This window comes from Malus domestica, chromosome 02, assembly GCF_042453785.1.
Source record: "Malus domestica chromosome 02, GDT2T_hap1".
NCBI lineage: Eukaryota > Viridiplantae > Streptophyta > Magnoliopsida > Rosales > Rosaceae > Malus > Malus domestica.
In genome coordinates, this window is record NC_091662.1 from 3,649,037 (window position 1) to 3,669,505 (window position 20,469).

General features: G+C 41.6%; 2 protein-coding genes across 2 annotated transcripts; one reads left to right on the plus strand and one right to left on the minus strand.

Annotated features, from left to right (window-relative positions):
- Positions 1–1,067: 1,067 nt before the first annotated feature.
- LOC103406901 (subtilisin-like protease SBT6.1) lies at positions 1,068–5,840 on the plus strand. Its single transcript, XM_029109819.2, has 8 exons — positions 1,068–1,776; positions 2,211–2,339; positions 2,493–2,645; positions 3,060–3,176; positions 3,341–3,525; positions 3,702–3,965; positions 4,071–5,142; positions 5,247–5,840. The coding sequence occupies exons 1-8, from the start codon at positions 1,204–1,206 to the stop codon at positions 5,709–5,711; spliced, it is 2,958 nt and encodes a 985-aa protein (XP_028965652.1). The 5' UTR covers positions 1,068–1,203; the 3' UTR covers positions 5,712–5,840.
- Positions 5,841–15,560: 9,720 nt separating this feature from the next.
- Positions 15,561–20,096, minus strand: LOC103418023 (proline-rich receptor-like protein kinase PERK1). The gene is made up of 8 exons (XM_008356180.4): positions 19,052–20,096; positions 17,789–18,352; positions 17,469–17,555; positions 17,281–17,351; positions 16,963–17,039; positions 16,553–16,700; positions 16,299–16,460; positions 15,561–16,146 (listed from the first exon to the last, which is right to left on the minus strand). Exons 1-8 carry the CDS (start codon positions 19,599–19,601, stop codon positions 15,823–15,825), a joined length of 1,983 nt encoding a protein of 660 aa, XP_008354402.3. The 5' UTR covers positions 19,602–20,096; the 3' UTR covers positions 15,561–15,822.
- Positions 20,097–20,469: the final 373 nt, after the last annotated feature.

Genomic DNA, 20,469 nt, shown 5'->3' on the forward strand with positions numbered 1-20,469 from the left:
GCTTTGATTGGATTTTGCTCTTTTCACAGATAGCGTTGGAGATGGAGGCAGCGGTTGTACTGTACAGAGCCGTCGTTATCGAAACGCAGCGTTTAAACAAACAATTAAAAACAAAAATAAGGCCAAATTTACTTTCGTCCTTGTCATTTTCCCGTTTTCCAATTTAGTCTACGTGGTTTACAATTCTAGTGATTTTATCCTAGTTTGGTACCCTTACAATTCTAGACCACATCAAAATTTTCATCCAATTGAGACGCTATGTCTTTTTGAGATATTTACATTAGGCTCGATAGGGACTACAATTTGTATGTTATAAATAGATAAAAGTTAGAGCGATAATCTTTGTTAGGGGCAGAAACGAAGCGGGTACAAAATATCACACTGTTTAGTTTCGTAACTACAACACAAAATGATTACAGGTAAAAAGAGGAAGTGAGGGATACTGATATTATTGCTTTTAGTTCTTTTCTTTTGCAGTGTCTATTGTGATCACACACGGGAGTGCTCTTTATATATAGCAACATCCGTGACAAACCAAACAAATGAAATGATTGCCACTTTTGAAAACATTACACAACAACAAATACATCACTATTTTCAAATCTTCCTCACTGTGGGCATTCATTCTCACAATTTTACAACATTGTATATATTTTTTTATCAAATTTCATTTAATGTTTATTCAAACTGAATTTTAGATAAATCACAGTCCTTCAATCAAGCCTAATGTGAAAATGAGAGGAGAAATAGATAAATAAATCTCGAAGATTCTCTAATACCCTTGAACGTGTTTAGACAAGAATTTGGATGTGTCCTTGAATTACATGTGAGATACCATAATACAAAGAATAAAATCGTTATAACTGAAATCACATGATGAACTAACGGAGCTACGGGGCAAAAATAAGAGCCAAAAGTTAAGGGCCATTCTATCAAAAATAAAAATTTGATGGGCCGTTCTACCAAAAGAAAGAATTGATGACCAGATATGAATAAAAAATGATTGCTGCAAAAATCTGTATTATTTTATTATTTACGTACGCGGTGAAAAGACAAAGAAAACAAGAGACAAGTTAAAACTGAAGATTCACAGAGATTCTCTGGAGCGACCCGAATTTTCTTTCTCCGATGCGAGACCTTTCCCGCCAAATCAATGAGTCCTGAGTCCTCAGCTCCGCCAATCTCTATAGCGCCGCCGTCATCATGACCGCTCCTCCTCCTCGCGCCGCCACGTCATCACTCTCTATCCTCTTCGTCGTGATCTCCATTTCAGTTTCCATCTCCATCTCTCTCCTCCATTTCAGACCCCATAATTCCCCAACCCTAAGCCGAAACCTTCCCCCAAATTCGTGGCGTCCCCAGGCCAACCGCCAAAGGTACGTCGTTCGATTTGTGGAGTACAGGAGGGCGGAGGAGCTCCGAGAGTATTTGAAATCGGGTGTGCGATCCGATGGGTGGGATTGGATCGAGAGGAACAACCCGGCGAAGAAGTATCCGACGGATTTCGGGTTGGTTTGGATTGAAGACTCGGCGAAAGAAAGGGTATTTTCGGAAATTAGGAGCTTGGGAATGGTGAAGGATGTGAATGCGGATGTGAGGTATGGAAGGGGTTTGCTTGCTGAGGGGAAAAGGGACAGAGTTGGGGCTTTTGTCGATGGGAAGAAGCGGCCGGGGAAGATTTTGACGGGGATGTCGTTCAGTGAAGCCGGCGGCGATGCGTTTTACTCCGCCACAAGCAATTCTTCGATTCGCTGGAGAAGGCAGCTCATGTCTCAGGTGGGTTTTTGGTGCTTTTGTGTGAAGTTTTGGGAAAAGTAAGAAACTTGAAGTTGGTACTTTTATGTTTTTAATGGTCGTTTATCATATTAGGTTGAGCAAGTTACAAGTTTTTCGTAATTCAGTTTTCAGGGGTGTTAATGATTCCGAAAACAAAATGGCGTTGTGCTCTGTTTTTGTTTTGTATGGTGTTGCAGTGGAAGCTTATAATGCAGAGCGCCAATTTCTTAAACTACCAAAATCACATTACGATTTCTAACGCGATAATCGAAGGAATATTGAATACAGCATTTTGTTTTTCTCACTGATACTTATGTATATTGACCTGGAGAAGCCATTTTTTATGTGTCTCAAAAATCGGCTGTTTTGATTCCTGAATATTTCCCTTGTGTTTATTCTTAATTCACCCTCTTTGGTCACTTTTATTCATGCAGAGATCTCAAGTTACTTCATTGTTTGGGGCTGAGTCCCTTTGGGAAAAAGGTTATACTGGTGCAAATGTCAAAATGGCCATCTTTGACACTGGAATTCGAGCTAATCACCCGCATTTTCGTAATATCAAGGTAATTTATTGTGGGAAAAAAGGTTGGAGTCTTTTTCCATTGTGTGTTTTTGCAGTTGGTTAATCGGCATTATTTACCTTAATACATGTTTGTTTGATTCCAAAAAAAAATTCTCTGTGCTATACTGGTTTTAAATTTTGAGCAATTATGCAGGAGCGCACAAACTGGACAAATGAAGATACTTTAAATGACAATCTTGGGCATGGGACATTTGTTGCTGGTGTTATTGCTGGAGTAGATGCAGAGTGTCTTGGTTATGCTCCTGACACAGAGATTTATGCTTTTCGTGTGTTTACAGATGCACAGGTAATGACATCAGACATTTGAAGAATTATTGACATGACATTGTGACTAGAATAGAATCGCATACCAAGGGAAAAACACAAATTTACATTCATATTTCACGTTCTATCCCATTGGTGGGTGAAGTGTGTTTTTTGCGTTGCACATATATGCATTGTTGATTCATAAATATTACTATATTTGTTCTCATTTTTGGAAGAAAGGATTGGAGGCTAGATTTCGGAAACTTTGTATTGGCCTATCACCTATGATATATAAGTTAACCTGCTATTTGAAGTACTCCGCCTATGTCTTACATGGCCGGTCCCAAGCCCGGATAAAGGAGGAGGGGGAGGGCGTCAGGTAGTCGACAGCCGGCACTCCATGATCACGTCGAATCCTTATGAAAATGAGAAGCTTGTATTCAGCTTATTGCAGGTATCATACACATCATGGTTCCTTGACGCTTTCAACTATGCAATTGCAACCAATATGGATGTGCTAAATCTGAGTATAGGTGGACCTGATTACTTGGACCTCCCATTTGTAGAGAAGGTAAGGCTTCTTTGTTAGTTTTCCATGTTGTGTATAGAACCTTAGTGTGGTGGCTTTGGATCTCCATCAGCGATTGCACTCAGATGATTGTGGGCATATATTATACTTATGCTTTTGAATCATGAAACATATTTTGCTTAGCTTTGTTCTGCTCATTTCACCAGGTCTGGGAAATAACTGCAAACAACATAATTATGGTTTCGGCAATTGGAAATGACGGACCACTTTATGGAACTCTAAACAATCCAGCAGACCAAAGTGATATCATTGGTGTTGGTGGCATTGACTACAGTGACCACATTGCTTCTTTCTCGTCACGTGGCATGAGTACATGGGAGATGCCTCATGGGTAATCTAATATCTTTTTTTTCGTACTGCTTATTGCAATTGCTTTATTTTTTCCTTTCCTGAGGTTTTTAACTGTTCTTGAGACTTATCCAATCATTTGTTATTCTTTTAGCAGTATAATCTTTGTTATAACATTGAATGTGCAAATCATGAACTATTTCAGTATTCTCCGTACAGTTATGGTCGGGTGAAGCCAGATGTTGTTGCATATGGACGGGACATCATGGGATCCAAGATCAGTACAGGCTGTAAAAGCTTATCAGGCACAAGTGTGGCAAGTCCTGTGGTTGCTGGTATGGTATGTCTTCTTGTCAGTGTTATCCCTGTGAGCAATAGGAAGGATATTTTAAATCCAGCAAGCATGAAACAAGCACTAGTTCAGGGTGCTGCGAAGCTTTCTGGTCCGAATATGTTTGAGCAGGGTGCAGGCAGGGTTGATCTGTAAGTCCTCCTGATTTATAGGCCTCTTGCTTTTTGCCTTAATGTCCAGCTGCTCCAGCATTGGCATTTATGGTTTTTAGTTTTAATTTTAGACTTTTTGGTCAGGTTAGAATCATATGAAATCCTCAAGAGTTACCAACCTCGTGCCAGCATCTTCCCTAGCACTCTTGATTATACGGATTGTCCTTACTCTTGGCCCTTCTGTCGTCAGCCCCTTTATGCAGGTGCCATGCCTGTTATCTTTAATGCCACCATTCTAAATGGGATGGGTGTAATAGGCTACGTTGAAAGTCCACCGACATGGCATCCTTCAGATGATGTAGGGAATCTTCTAAGCATTCACTTTACTTATTCTGAAGTTATTTGGCCTTGGACTGGTTATTTAGCACTTCACATGCAAATTAAGGAAGAAGGGGCACAATTTTCTGGAGAGATAGGAGGCAATGTTACTCTTAGGGTATACAGTCCTCCAGCTCTAGGAGAGACGGATCGTCAGATGAGTACTTGTGTGCTTCAGTTGAAATTGAAAATTGTCCCAACTCCACCAAGATCGAAACGAGTTTTGTGGGATCAGTTTCACAATATTAAATACCCTCCAGGTTATATCCCTAGAGATTCTTTGGATGTCCGTAATGACATTCTTGATTGGCATGGGGATCACCTGCATACGAATTTTCACATTATGTTCAACATGTTACGAGACGCTGGGTATTATGTCGAAACACTCGGTTCGCCATTTACTTGCTTTGATGCTCTCCGGTATGGGACCCTTCTTCTTGTAGATCTTGAAGAAGAGTACTTTCAGGATGAGATTGAAAAGCTTCGAGACGATGTTCTTAATTCTGGACTGGGATTAGTGGTGTTTTCTGAATGGTATAATGTGGACACAATGGTGAAGATGAGATTCTTTGATGATAACACACGGAGCTGGTGGACTCCAGTCACTGGTGGCGCAAATGTTCCTGCGTTGAATGACCTTTTAGCTCCATTTGGGATTGCATTTGGAGATAAGATTCTGAATGGTGATTTTTCTATTAATGGTGAGCATAGTCGATATGCATCTGGAACGGATATTGTGAGGTTTCCACGAGGTGGTTATGTGCACAAGTTCCCTTTCGTTGATAGCTCTGAGAGTGGGGCTACTCAAAATGTACTTCGGACTCCTGAGATGACCACGGTGAGCTCAAAGGCTACTTATTCACTTTTTCTCCCTTTTTTTTCATAATCGAACTCAATCATGATTCATGCGATATTGATTAGGATGGCTGTTGATAAATGTAGGCAGATTCTCCCATTCTTGGTCTTGTGGAGGCGGGTGAAGGTCGTGTTGTAGTCTATGGAGATTCTAACTGTTTGGACAGCAGTCACATGGTGACGAATTGTTATTGGCTCTTGAGGAAAATATTAGATTTCACCGGTGGAAACATCAAAGATCCCGTGCTTTTCTCAAACTCGGTTAAACAAAGTTCACCTTTACATATAGAAGACAACCAATTACCATCTCGTAGGACTGACGTGAATTTTTCTACATATTCTGCTGTTATGGGAAGGGAATTGATGTGTGGAAGTGACTCCGTATTTGAAATCTGGGGGACTAAAGGTTACAGTTCACAGGTCAGGGGAACAAACAGAAGATTACCGGGCTATTCTGTGGTTGACTTGGATAGAGGTTTAAATTCTACAGCCACAACAACAACAACAACAAAGCCTTTTCCCACTAAGTGGGGTCGGCTATATGAATCCTAGAACGCCATTGCGCTCATTTGTGTCATGTCCTCCGTTAGATCCAAGTACTCAAGTCTTTTCTTGGGGTCTCTTCCAAAGTTTTCCTAGGTCTTCCTCTACTCCTTCGGCCCCGAACCTCTGTCCCGTAGTCACATTTTCGAACCAGAGCGTCAGTAGGCCTTCTTTGCACATGTCCAAACCACCGGAACCGATTTTCTCTCATATTTCCTTCAATTTTGGCTACTCCTACTTTACCTCGGATATCATAATTCCCAATCTTATCCTTTCTCGTGTGCCCATACATCCCACGAAGCATCCTCATCTCCGCTACACCCATTTTGTGTACGTTGATGCTTCACCGCTCAACATTCTGTGCCATACAACATCGCTGGCCTTATTGCTGTCCTATAAAATTTTCCCTTGAGCTTCAGTGGCCTACGACGGTCACACAACACGCCGGATGCACTCTTACACTTCATCCATCCAGCTTGTATTCTATGGTTGAGATCTCCATCTAATTCTCTGTTCTCTTGCAAGATAGATCCTAGGTAGCGAAAACGGTCACTTTTTGTGATCTTCGTTAGATTGCTCCGGTCATTAGTGTGGATAAGTATATAAATGGATAGATATAGGAAAGCAAACACAAGATGTACGTGGTTCACCCAGATTGGCTACGTCCACGGAATAGAGGAGTTCTCATTAATTGTGAAGGGTTTACACAAGTACATAGGTTCAAGCTCTCATTTGAGTACAAGTGAATGATTTAGTACAAATGACATTAGGAAATATTGTGGGAGAATGATCTCGTAGCCACGAAACTTCTAAGTACCGGAGTGTGGTATCGTCTTGACTTGCCTTATCTGTCTCATAGGTAGATGTGGCATCTTCTCTGGAAGTACTCTTCCTCCATCCAGGGGTGGTATCTGTAACTGGTGGAGATGCACAAGGTAATGTATCAATTTCACTTGAAGCTTACTTGTAGTTTCATGCTTGGTCAAGCGAGATACAAACCATGTAGTAGGAGTCCCCCAAGTCGCCGAGCTGGGGGATCTGCTAAAAGAGGTGACAGACAAGGTAAGCAATCAGAGCTCCGGCTGATTGTTCACATTCTCCCTATCTTGCAGGCAGCATGAAGGATAAAGAGAAGAAAAATGAGGAGAGATGATATGGGATACTTTTGCTTTTGAAGAAGTAACTTTCCACAGGCTTATTCTTGAACTGGGCTGGAGGGTTTTCTGGTTTCCTCCAGAGTATAAGGCTGACTGAAGAATTTGAGGGTCAAAACAAGTCCATCAAATCTAGAGTACGTTCGACCCTGCTGATATGGGATACTTTTGCTTTTGATAGAGTAGTGGATGTATCGGCACGTGTGCTGTTACGCTTGTCTCCACATGCTTCCTTGTATCCTTCTCACTTGCCCTATCTGTTCCTCAGGCAGATGCGGTATCTTCCCTGGAAGCATAAGATGTTGAAGATGAGGACTCGAGAGCAATGCCAGGTAAGTAATCAGGTAAGGGGTTCCAGGCAGTCAGTTCCTGGCTGGAAGCTTGATTCTAAGTGCTGACTGATTGCTCTCTTTCTCCTTGTCTTGCAGGTAAGAACAAGGCCAAAGGAAAAGACAGGGAAAAAGCATGATATGGGATACTCTTGCTTTTAACCCTGATGATATGAGATATTCTTGCTCTAGTATAGCTTGTTTACAGATGTATTATCGGGGGGAAAGAAAGCTGAATATTTCGAAAGGCTTTGTTGGGAGTGCCCTCTCAGATAAGAGAAATGGTTAAGCATTTTTGCAGGTCTGCCTGTCCGTTAGGGATGGAAGTCGACATATATAGGAGTCTCCCTAACATCAAGTAATAATGTTATTCCTTTACCCTGCTTGGTTATAGCACGGTAGTGGGAGCTGTCAGCTTCACATGTTTTAATTCTGTCAGAGCACTTTGAAAAAGTGGTTTGTGGTATCTGGAAAGCTGATGTTGCGTGTGAAGATTACAGACCTGTCGGGGGTCTGGCTCTCGAGATTCGGAGAACGATGCCTCTTCGATTTTTGAGAAAGCAATCCTGCTGGGGGTCTGGCTCTCGAGATTCGGAGAGCGGTGTCTCTTCGATTTTTGAGAAAGTAATCATGTTGGGAGTCTGGCTCTCGAGATTCGGAGGGTCATGCCTCTTCGATTTTGGAGCAAGCAATCTTGTTGGGAGTGTTTTCTCGAATGTGAGTAAAGGTCGGGCATGTTTGCTAGTCTACCTTGCCATGAAGCACAGAGGTTGACACACAGGGACTTTCCAATTATCCAGCAGTGGTACTGTTCCTTTACCCTCTCTTCGATTTTGAGAAAGTAATCATGTTGGGAGTCTGGCTCTCGAGATTCGGAGGGCGGTGCCTCTTCGATTTTGGAGCAAGCAATCTTGTTGGGAGTGTTTTCTCGAATGTGAGTAAAGGTTGGGCATGTTTGCTAGTCTACCTTGCCACGAAGCACAAAGGTTGACACACAGGGACTTTCCAATTATCCAGCAGTGGTACTGTTCCTTTACCTTCTCTTCGATTTTTGAGAAAGTAATCATGTTGGGAGTCTGGCTCTCGAGATTCGGAGGGCGGTGCCTCTTCGATTTTGGAGCAAGCAATCTTGTTAGGAGTGTTTTCTCGAATGTGAGTAAAGGTTGGGCATGTTTGCTAGTCTACCTTGCCACGAAGCACAGAGGTTGACACACCGAGACTTTCCAATTATCCAGCAGTGGTACTGTTCCTTTACCCTTGTGGGTAATAATATGGTAGCTAGACCTTCAAAATTTATGTGTCTAAACTTTGTTAGTGTTGTTTCTTTGCAATTCTTTTACCCTTCTTGGTCAGAGCGATGTAGTGGGAGCTGCAAGCTTCACGTGTCTCAACTTTGTCAGAGAACTTTGGCAAAGTTATCTGTGGTACCCATGAGCTACTGTTGCGTGTGGGAAGTGGGTGATTGAACAGTACGATTCATGTGCTTTCTACTTCGCCAGAAATCTTCGACAGAATGCCCATAATTTCCGCAAAGCTGAGTGTGCGTGTGACAGGTGCTGACAAGGCTGGAAAAGTAGGTGCCTCTTCGATTTCTGAAATCGGCCATCGTGGTCTCTGAGCAGCCCAGCTTTTGAGAAAGCAAGCCTCTTCGATTTCTGAGATCGGCCTTTGTGGTCTTTGAGCAGCCCAGCTTTTGAGAAAGCAAACACCTCTTCGATTTCTGAGATCGACCCTCGTGGTCTCTGAGCAGCCCAGCTTTTGAGAAAGCAAACGCCTCTTCGATTTCTGAAGCTTCGTCGAGTGCAGATTTTTATAGGGGCTGACATTACGTTCCAAAGCACACTTGAATATCCACCAGTAGAAGCTCCATTCTTGCACTTCTAAGATCTTGATTTGTCCGACCTCTTCTCTCTTCAACACCTTTGAAAATGTATGGCCCCTCCGACCGTCGTTTTGACTTGAACCTTGTTGAAGAGGCAGCCCCGCCTTCTCCAGACAACATATGGCGCCCATCCTTCGTCTCCCCTACTGGTCCTCTTACCGTTGGGGATTCCGTGATGAAGAATGATATGACCGCTGCGGTAGTGGCCAGGAACCTTCTCACTCCCAAAGATAACAGAATACTTTCCAAACGGTCTGATGAGTTGTCTGTTAAGGATTCTCTGGCGCTCAGTGTTCAATGTGCAGGTTCTGTGTCTAATATGGCCCAACGCCTATTTGCTCGAACCCGCCAAGTTGAATCATTGGCGGCTGAAGTGATGAGTCTCAAACAGGAGATTAGAGGGCTCAAGCATGAGAATAAACAGTTGCACCGGCTCGCACATGACTATGCTAGAAACATGAAGAGGAAGCTTGACCAGATGAAGGAATCTGATGGTCAGGTTTTACTTGATCATCAGAGATTTGTGGGTTTGTTCCAAAGGCATTTATTGCCTTCGTCTTCTGGGGCTGTACCGCGTAATGAAGCTCCAAATGATCAATCTCTGATGCCTCCCCCTTCTAGGGTTTTGTCCAATACTGAGGCTCCGAATGATCCCCCTCCGGTGCCTTCTCTTTTTGGGGCTCTACCGACTGCTGAGACTTCTCCTAAGCAACCTTTGTGAAGGCTCCCTCTTGTTTGTTTATTTTGACTCAAGTATATGTACATATTTGTAACTTATCGGGGATATCAATAAATAAGCTTTCATTCATTTCAACGTATTGTGTTAAATACACCAAAGTCTTCTTCGCTAAGTTCTTTGAATTTTCTTTTGTTGAAGCTTGTATGTTGAAGCTTTGTGAGTGGAGCATATAGGTTGAGGTAGTGTTCCCTTAATTTCCCGAGTGAGGAAAACTTCTCGGTTGGAGACTTGGAAAATCCAAGTCACTGAGTGGGATCGGCTATATGAATCTTAGAACGCCATTGTGTTCTGTCCTGTGTCATGTCCTCCGTTAGATCCAAGTACTCTAAGTCTTTTCTTAGGGTCTCTTCCAAAGTTTTCCTAGGTCTTCATCTGCCCCTTCGGCCCTGAACCTCTGTCCCATAGTCGCATCTTCTAATCGGAGCGTCAGTAGGCCTTCTTTGCACATGTCCAAACCACCGTAACCGATTTTCTCTCATCTTTCCTTCAATTTCGGCTACTCCTACTTTACCCCGGATATCCTCATTCCTAATCTTATCCTTTCTCGTGTGCCCACACATCCAACGAAGCATCCTCATCTCCGCTACACCCATTTTGTGTACGTGTTGATGCTTCACCGCCCAACATTCTGTGCCATACAGCATCGCCGGCCTTATTGCCGTCCTATAAAATTTTCCCTTGAGCTTCAGTGGCATACGGCGGTCACACAACACGCCGGATGCACTCTTCCACTTCATCCATCCAGCTTGTATTCTATGGTTGAGATCTCCATCTAATTCTCCGTTCTTTTGCAAGATAGATCATAGGTAACAAAAACGGTCGCTCTTTGGTATTTCTTGATCTCCGATCCTCACCCCTAACTCGTTTTGGCCTCCATTTGCACTAAACTTGCACTCCATATATTCTGTCTTTGATCGGCTTAGGCGAAGACCTTTAGATTCCAACACTTCTCTCCAAAGGTTAAGCTTTGCATTTACCCCTTCCTGAGTTTCATCTATCAACACTATATCGTCTGCGAAAAGTATACACCAAGGAATATCACCTTGAATATGTCCTGTTAACTCATCCATTACCAACGCAAAAAGGTAAGGACTTAAGGATGAGCCTTGATGTAATCCTACAGTTATGGGAAAGCTTTCGGTTTGTCCTTCATGAGTTCTTACGGCAGTCTTTGCTCCTTCATACATATCCTGTATAGCTTGGATATATGCTACTCGTACTCCTTTCTTCTCTAAAATCCTCCAAAGAATGTTTCTTGGGACCCTATCATACGCTTTTTCCAAATCTATAAAGACCATGTGTAAATCCTTTTTCCCATCTCTATATCTTTCCATCAATCTTCGTAAGAGATAGATTACCTCCATGGTTGAGCGCCCTGGCATGAACCCGAATTGGTTGTCCGAAACCCGTGTCTCTTGCCTCAATCTATGCTCAATGACTCTCTCCCAGAGCTTCATTGTATGACTCATTAGCTTAATTCCCCTATAGTTCATGCAATTTTGTACATCGCCTTTATTCTTGTAGATAGGCACCAAAGTGCTCATTCGCCACTCATTCGGCATCTTCTTCGTTTTCAAAATCCTATTGAAAAGGTCAGTGAGCCATGTTATACCTGTCTCTCCCAAAACTTTCCACACTTCGATTGGTATATCGTCTGGGCCTACTGCTTTTCTATGCTTCATCTTCTTCAAAGCTACACCCACTTCTTCCTTCCGGATTCTACGATAAAAAGAGTAGTTTCTACACTCTTCTGAGTTGCTCAACTCCCCTAAAGAAGCACTCCTTTCATGTCCTTCATTGAAAAGATTATGAAAATAATCTTTCCATCTGTCTTTAACCGCGTTCTCTGTAGCAAGAACCTTTCCATCCTCATCCTTGATGCACCTCACTTGGTTTAGGTCTTTTGTCTTCTTTTCCCTTGCTCTAGCTAGTTTATAGATATCCAACTCTCCTTCTTTGGTATCTAGTCGCTTATACATATCGTCATAAGCCGCTAACTTAGCTTCTCTCACAGCTTTCTTCGCCTCTTGCTTCGCTTTTCTATACCTTTCACCATTTTCAAATTCGAAGCACACCCAGTTGGCCGTGGAAAATAGAAGTGATCCTTTGGGATACTTGGGCCTGTTCTATGGGGACGAGGTAAGCCAGAATGGTTAGAAAACGATATTTTCCGCTATTCCTTTTACTGTCACTATCATACTATAACATGGTTACATGACGCTGAGAGATTCCTGTAATCCTTCCTGCAGCTTGACATGCCTGTGTTAGTTCCTACTCATTGGTATGTTCCTGTAACCGTTCTTGCAATTGGTAAGTGATCATTTAGTTCTACTCATTGGTTTGTTCCTGCAACCATACTGGTTTTTCGGATCGTCATTTACTCGTGAATTGCTTGGCTACTATTTGTAGGTCTTTTGGCATTTTTGAGCTTTTGGCGAATCCGACAGAAACGCCGGTGGCGAAGGAAATGATCTGGTTCCGGTCGGTATTCTAATTTGTAGTTCCAGATGATTTTTTTTTTTTTTTTTTTTTTTTTGTAACGTGAATTCACAAATACAAGAGTCTTGGAGGTAACAGAAGAGTTGGCGCAAAACTAAGCGCAATAGCATTCTAGGATTTATACAGCTTATCCCACTTGGTGGGGGATAAAGTTTGGTTGTTGTAAGGAATTTGATACAAACAAATTTTGATTTTCTTTAATCTATTTGTATTTATGCTAATCATGAGTATTAGGCAAGAATTTTGATAACCTTTCTTGTTGATATTATGAACCGTAAACGAACTACAAGCAACTATTTTCCGATATTTTAACGTTTGAGGGGAATGCACCTTCCCAATGCCAAACCGTACTCGGTTTCGTGTATATTATGTTGTTCGAGAAAATCTTCAACAAGATTGTTTGACCACGTCCTATGAAGGTTATTTCGCGCAAACAAGGGGGATATCTTGCATTTGAGTCACACCAACCCCAAACTTGTGAAGGCTCCTCTTCAAATAGAGAACATAACGTGTGACCTTCGGACCACCTGTCTGTGCAGCCACATATATGACTCCCTTCCTAGTTTGGTATGACCAGGACTCGTATAAAAAAGGCGGCATACGGCTGTGCATACACCGGAACCTCTTCTATACGAGATAAACTCATAACCGAAGACATCATGTGACACAAATATTTATTGAACAAGTGGTACACTTAATAAAAATGTGGCGAATATTTATTATACAAATAATATTACTAAAAACTACGTGTTAGTTGCGAGATAATCTCCTCTTACAAATAACATGACAAGGTGAAGTTGTCCTACTGGAGAGTTAATCCGGTTTGTGGTTCAAAATTAGGAAAATTAATAAAAATGACTTGAAAGCTTTGATTTTTAATCAAAATGACAAAAAGATGTTGTTAGTGAATAGTATCAGGAATGACATTTTAGAGTAAAAATGTCGTTAATGTTAAAAATGAACAGTAACACGAGTGTTTTGCTAAGACCAAGGTCTTAAATGCCGATAATATCGGTTTTTTGCGTTACCGATATTTTAATGGTTATCCAATGAGTTTTCGTCAAAATATCGCGATATTATTGATAATATCGATAATATCGCGATATTTTGGATATGTGCAAATCGGAAAAGAACGTCGGAGCTTCTACAGCTCCGGCCGATTACAAATGCAAACCTTAGACTCCGATCTAATTACCAACGTGAAGAGGAAAGAGAGAGGAGTAAGTTTATACCCTTGGTTCGCCGTGAAATGGCCGAAGGTGTTCGGAAAGCTCCTCAACAGTTAAGGGTTCGTCGGAGTTGGGTGAGCTTTCCCTCGACCTAATCTCGTTCCAAAACCTTGGAAAATTACGAGTATAACACTTAATAACACACACCCAAGCTTCAACTAGAAGGAATAGAGTTAAACCCGAAGCTTACCTAACCGGAGAAAATGAAGAAAACTTGCCGGAGGTTTCTGGGTTTCGTCGATCTTGCAAAGACAAGAGGAAAAGAGAGAAAGACGAGGTTTTGATGGTGATGCCATCTACGGAACGATGGTGTGGGTGCCGTGTACTAGGGTAATCACGGGAGAGAGAGTGAGAGTGATGAGAGGTTTCGAGAGAGAAGAAAGTGTGCAGAGAAAGAAAGAAAGAGAAGAAGAAAGAAATGGGGTCTCAGGTAGGGGACAGAAAACAAAAAAGTTCTTCCCCAAAAAAAATTGTCTCCTTTCTTCGGAAAGGTTCTTCCCCAATAAAAAATAAATAAATAAAAATAAATAAATAAATAAAATAAAACAAAACCAAGGGATTCGAACCCCTTCCTTTGTCAACCACACACCTGGGCTTTATCCAACTCGTTATAGATGTGTTTATGATTACATATCCAACCTGTAATATTTATATGGTCGTTAAGATGTCTGTAAGGCTTGCAAGCTAATATTTATTATTTAGGATAAATTTCTATATTTAAAAAAACACCAACGAGATTCGAACCCTTCCCATTTTATTCCTTCAACACCTTGACCACCATATCACTTATGTTTTTGTTAAAATATACTAAAATACACTTACTCTACACATAGAGATGACGAAGATAGTGAAAATTTTGAACCTCATAGGAACTCTATGTGGTACTAAGTCACTCATGTATCTTACCATGCAATGTATAAAGTGTAAAATATTGTACTAATTCATTATATATAAATGATTATGGTGTGTTTAAACTTCTTTCATTAATTACTACATATTTTCTACACTGACAATGTTTGCCAGCTCGCTAAATAATCAACTTAAATCAGTTAAATCCATCATGCAATGCATTTTCTTCCATTTTTTTGTGATAAACTAATAGATAATTGACTAAATAATCATCCTGCAAAGTTTCAATAAAAGTTTCCAAATTTTTCTTACAATTTTTGTGGTTTCCATATTATTTTTATCGATATCGATAATATCCCGATATTTCCATCGATATTTCCGTGTTTTTGAACTACCGATATTTCTAATATCATCGATACTTTATACCTTGGCTAAGACTTCCTTTAAAATTTCCATGTACCTTAGGGAGGTCCCTTCCCTACAACCTAGCCAGTAGCCAGTCCCCACCAGAGTGGTAGGGCGGATGGGGGGTATAAAATAAGTAAGTAGGCATGTGCAAATACAGCACACGCACAGCGAACAAGCATGGGTTGGTGGTGGAGGCCATTTTTCTTCTCCAAAACAACTTTATTTGACTTTCTCAGAGATTAATTATACATGTGAATGGTGATCAGTTTTTCCCTTTCTTGTATTCGACATGTGAGCTGCGATGCGAGATTCCACTAGGGTTAGGGTTTCAGGGGGAAATTGACTTGGCTTTTAATGGCGTTCAGCAAACCAAACCCATCATTCAAAAGCTTGCACGAATTCCCAAGGTTTTCATGGTCCCCATTTTTCTTGAGCAACTTCACCCACTCCACGTATCGACACGCGTTTCACTGTTAAATTTGATCCTGCAAAACTGTCCGTCTTGAGTAACCACACTCACTCAACGTATGAATACATATTTGATTACCGGAATTTGATTCAGCAAAACCAATACATATTTGATTACTGGAATTTGATGCAGCAAAACTGAGTGACTGAGGACCGTTGAATATAACTCAACGGTCAAACATGTTTCGACGTTGAGTTCCTGTCGACACTGAAGAAAAATTGGCAACCAGCACAACTTGAGACCATTTGTGCATGGCAGAATTGTAATGCTAAGAAATCGTTAGATATTTGGAAACATGTGTAAGAAGAAAGATGAAGCATAGATAAAAAGAATTGGATAAGAATCTTTGTTACTGTTGTATAAACACTGCTAAATACACTATAAAAGCCGAGAATTCGAATACGTCGAATGGAGGGGAAAAATAGATCGAACTGGTGCACAAACAAGCCGTTCTTGAAATCGATGTGATATAGAGAAAGTGTTAAGAATTAAAGAGAGAGGGGGGGGGGGGGGGGGAGGGGGTGAATTTTTACAGGAAAAAAACTGGTGCATTGGCGGTGTTTTAAGAGGCTCCGCTGCTAAAACCGCGATTGTTTTTCTTTATCCTTCCCAACTCCATTTCTCGGGTGGTTTGGCGGCTTTGGCCTTCCCCGCTGCTTGAGCCGGATGGGTACAAACCGTATTCACTGGTAGGCGCGCTATACTCGCTGCTAGCACCGTACTCCTGGCTTCCCAATGCCATCTTTCTGAACTTTTTCATGTCCTCTTTGTATTGGCTTGAGTCATAGTCTGAGCTCCCGTAAGAACTGTAGACATTGCTCTGTCCAGGCTGGATTCCTTCGTTGAGGTCGGACAGAGAAACATCTCCCTCTAAAGCACGGACAACCTGTGTGTATTGAGTAAAGTCAGAAGTCGCGTTACAGAACCCTGGTAGATCTTGAAAATCTTCCAATGGAGACAGATCAACTAAAACCTATGACATCTAAAAGATTCACTCGTGGAACATGAAAGATTAAGCTCTTACTGAAGAAAATTTACCTGACTCATTCGTGGTCGACGCCGTGCAGAATGACGTATGCAAGCTGCAGCACAAGCAACCATACGAGCCATCTCGTTGGGGTCATAACTATTCTGAAGCTTAGGATCTACTAGTCCATCAAAGTTTCTTTCTTCCAAAGCTCGAGTTAGCACAGGCCTTGCCTACAATGCCAGAACATGCTCATTAGTCATCATTCTCTAAAAACACCAACCGCAATGCACATTGTTCACAGACAAAGTGACTTATTACTCACCCATTCAACCAAACTATCCTCCACATAAGTTCGAGATGCGTCAACAGGTCGACGTCCAGTAATCAACTCCAAAAGCATAACCCCAAAGGAGAAAACATCTGACTTGTCTGTGAGTTTTCCACTTGAAGCATATTCTGGAGCCAGATACCTGAAGGTAGCGAGCATGTAAGAACATGAATGATAGGTAAATATACATCTAGCAAGCAACTTGAATATGCGGTGATAGATCTAGACAAGCTAAACTAAGATGAAATCCGGTCATGACACCAAACAACGTTTACTACAATCTCGAGAACTCAATTTTGATAAAATGGTGGTCAAACTTTGGGTCAATCTTAAACTGAAATCGTTAAGATAACTAAGTCCATTGGAAATTATAATATGATTGGAGTGGGTTTCACAACTCTTACCCAAAAGTTCCCATCACTCGGGTGGAAACGTGAGTATTAAGATCAGACGAAAGCTTGGCAAGTCCAAAATCCGCAACCTGAGCCAAAGACGGTGAATCTCAGATATAGAAAACTAAAAACTCCTTGACATGATCACACCCAATATATTTTGACTGAGATAACTTAACCGCCAAATTGACAGGGCGCAGAAATAGCTGGTCCCTTATATCAACCATAACAAAACTCAGGCAGGCAACGACTTGCCATTCAGTAAGTTTAACTTTTATTTTAAGAATTGTAAATATTGAAAAAGCCATAAGAAATTTATGCAGTCCATACCTTTGCCTCAAACTTGAAATCCAAAAGTATATTAGCGGCTTTAATATCACGATGAATAATTTTTGGATGACCTGCATAACACGTACAGATTATTAAAATGTAAAATCTAAAGTTCCGATGTCAAGGACCAATTCAAATTAATTCTTTGTCAAGTGCCTTGTGTGTCTGCACAGACTCGGATAACTTACAATCCTCGTGAAGATAGGCTAGTCCTTTTGCAGACCCTAAAGCAATTTTTAGTCTGGTTGACCATTCCATGGTAGGTCGTCCCTTTCCTGCAATACGAATATTCTATCAGATCCTTGTAACCAGTACGGACCAACATCACAATGATAAATATCATCTACTCGTAACTTGAATCCTATTGACACATTAATGAGAGGTTCAGCATAAAACAATCAAGCAACGGTCTATCAACCACAAAGACATAAATTCACTGTCTTCCTTTTGATTATAAAGGTGTTTCTAATCATCAATTCAATATTATGTGATGCAAAATCAAACTTACCATGTAAGTGAAACTCCATAGTATTATTGGGAACAAACTCATAAACCAGTAGTCTCTCGGATCCAGTCATGCAATATCCAACCAGTGAAACAAGATGCCTGTGATGCACACGGCTAATAATTTCAACTTCTGCCTGGAATTCACGCTCCCCTTGCCCACTTCCAGCTTTCAGCTGCTTGATTGCTACTTCCTTCCCATTCGGAAGGACTCCTTTGTGTACGTATCCAAATCCACCTTGACCAAGAAGATTGGAATCCGAGAAGCCTTCAGTTGCCAATGCTAGTTCCTCATATGTGAATGTGCTTTTAGAGAACCCCAAGGAATAGCCTGGTGGAGGTGGTGGTGAAGGTAGATCACCCGCTGAATAATTGGAACCAGAACCTCCACTGCTGCTTGTGAAAGGTGGTGGTGGTGCCACCGGATTTGGCCTATATTGTGGTGAGTGTGGTGGCCGTGATGCTACTGGTGGTGGCGGAGATGGCTTCGGCATCATTTTGACTGCATGATTTCCAGGCGGTGGAGCATTTTGTTGCCACTGATGTGGCGGACCACCATATGGGTCAACTGGAAAATACCAACAAACACGCGGAAATCAGTATTCAATTCCGATTGGATAATTCACAGCAATAGATGGAGAAGTCACCGGCAACCAAAGGTAAACCTTCCTCAGAAACACATTCTTTCAAACTCGAATAAATTAATGAGTGACAGAAACAAAAACAACAAGACAAACCACAAAAGAAAAAAAGAACACAATATATTAAAAAATTTGAGACTAAAATTCATACCTCAAGTCAGTATTACAGGCTGGAAATGTTTCTACTTGATGCTTAACACGATACGGTAACGTAATATGCACAACCATAACCCCTGAACATATCATGCTTTACCAGATTCACAAGTACTTCATACTAGTTCATAAAATCAGACATGGAGATGTCACGAATTCGGACATTGAACGATAAACATAGACAACAATGCAAGTCAATGACAACATTGGAGGGAGAACGGCGGAAGAGTTTTTTCTAATACTATGATCAGATCCAAAATCACAAAGAATCTTAGTCAAAGACCGCTGCCGTTTGATAACCATTTCGTTTTTAGTTTTCACTCAATCGAACTTTAAAAACCCGAAAAGTATTATCATGGTCATTAAATTCCACATGCAGAGCAATCAAAATGTTTCAAATGAAATCAAGTTAAATTCAATTAAAAACAACAAACCCAGATCGAAAATGTAAAGAAACAAGGGAAAGTTGATACCTTTGGGGCCAGGGGGCGGCGGCGGAGGCATATAATACTCTTCATCTCTTCTTCTCCTTTTCTTCTTCTTAGTGCAAAAAATGCAGCAAAGACTCAGCACCACTAAGATCACCACAGCTCCAATGGCAATCCCAATTATCACCCCCGACTCCAAGCCTGAAGATGGCGGTGACGGCGACGAAGACGATTTTGGCGGAGGCGGAGGACTCTTTGAGGGGGTAGAAGGCGTAGAACCCGAAGAAGTCGGCGGCGGAGGAGATGGGGTGGTTGATTTCGGCGGAGGAGGTGATGGGGTGGTTGATTTCGGCGGCGGCGGGGATGCAGAAGAGGCCGGAGATGGAGTCGTCGATGGTGGTGTGGGTGTGGTCGACGACGGTGGTGGTGGTGACGACGAAGTGGCTGGTGGTGGCGCGCTCGGGGTCGCTGGTGGCGGTGCGCTCGGAGTCGAAGGAGGCGGGGCGGTGGAGGATGGCGGCGTAGGCGCAGAAGGCGCCGGAGCTGTGGGCGGTGGCGGCGAGGTTGTGTTGGTCGACGGCGCCGGAGCCGACATTGTGTAAATCAAACGAATCTAATAAAATGGGAACTTATCAAAAGCAAAATTTAAGAAAATGGGTAGCTGAGTAATAGTCCTTTCTGGCTCCGGCGAGTGAAAAGCTTCGATCTTTTTCCACTTTCTCTCTCCAAAAAAGTAGAGAGAGAGAATGTTGAATGGTTTTAATGGAGAAAGCAGAGAGAGAGAGAGAGAGGGAGGGAGACAAACACAGACAGATAGCGTCTGCTTTTTTGGTTGCGGGAATTAAAAGAAGGTATTTTTGTTGCTTTTTTTTACTCCTGCTTTTAAAAAATTTAATATTTCATAAATTCAGAGCAAAAGAAATCCTCAGAACATGGTTAGGAGGAGAGAGAGAGAGAGATCATCGTCTTCGTCTGTGCTTTGCTGTTACTAAGCTGGAGGAGATAGAGAGAGAGAGAGAGAGAGAGAGACACCGAGTGGGGAGCTTGGTCTTGTCTTGTGGGGTCAGTGGGGCCTACACGATTGGCCCGCGCGTTTCTCCGTCTATTACTCGGCTGGGATTATACTCTTCTGTTTTCGGTTATTGGTCAAATGGGATGGGACGGCTTTTGTTTTTAATTTCTTAATTTTATTATTATTTTTCGTTTTTCTTAGTCGTTCTCGCACGATATTCGTATTTTATGGGTCCAAATTAATTTCCACAATATTTATTTTGTGTGTGTAAAAGTCCATTTTTGAAGGAAAAAAATTGGTTGTCTGAGTATACTTTTCAATTAAATATTTGTATAATTGTTTGTTAGACATTTTCGATTACATTTGTACCAAGTATGAACACCTTGAAATTATGCATGATATTGTTCACATATGGAAAAAATGAAAAGAAAAAAATTAGAAAAAAAGGTAT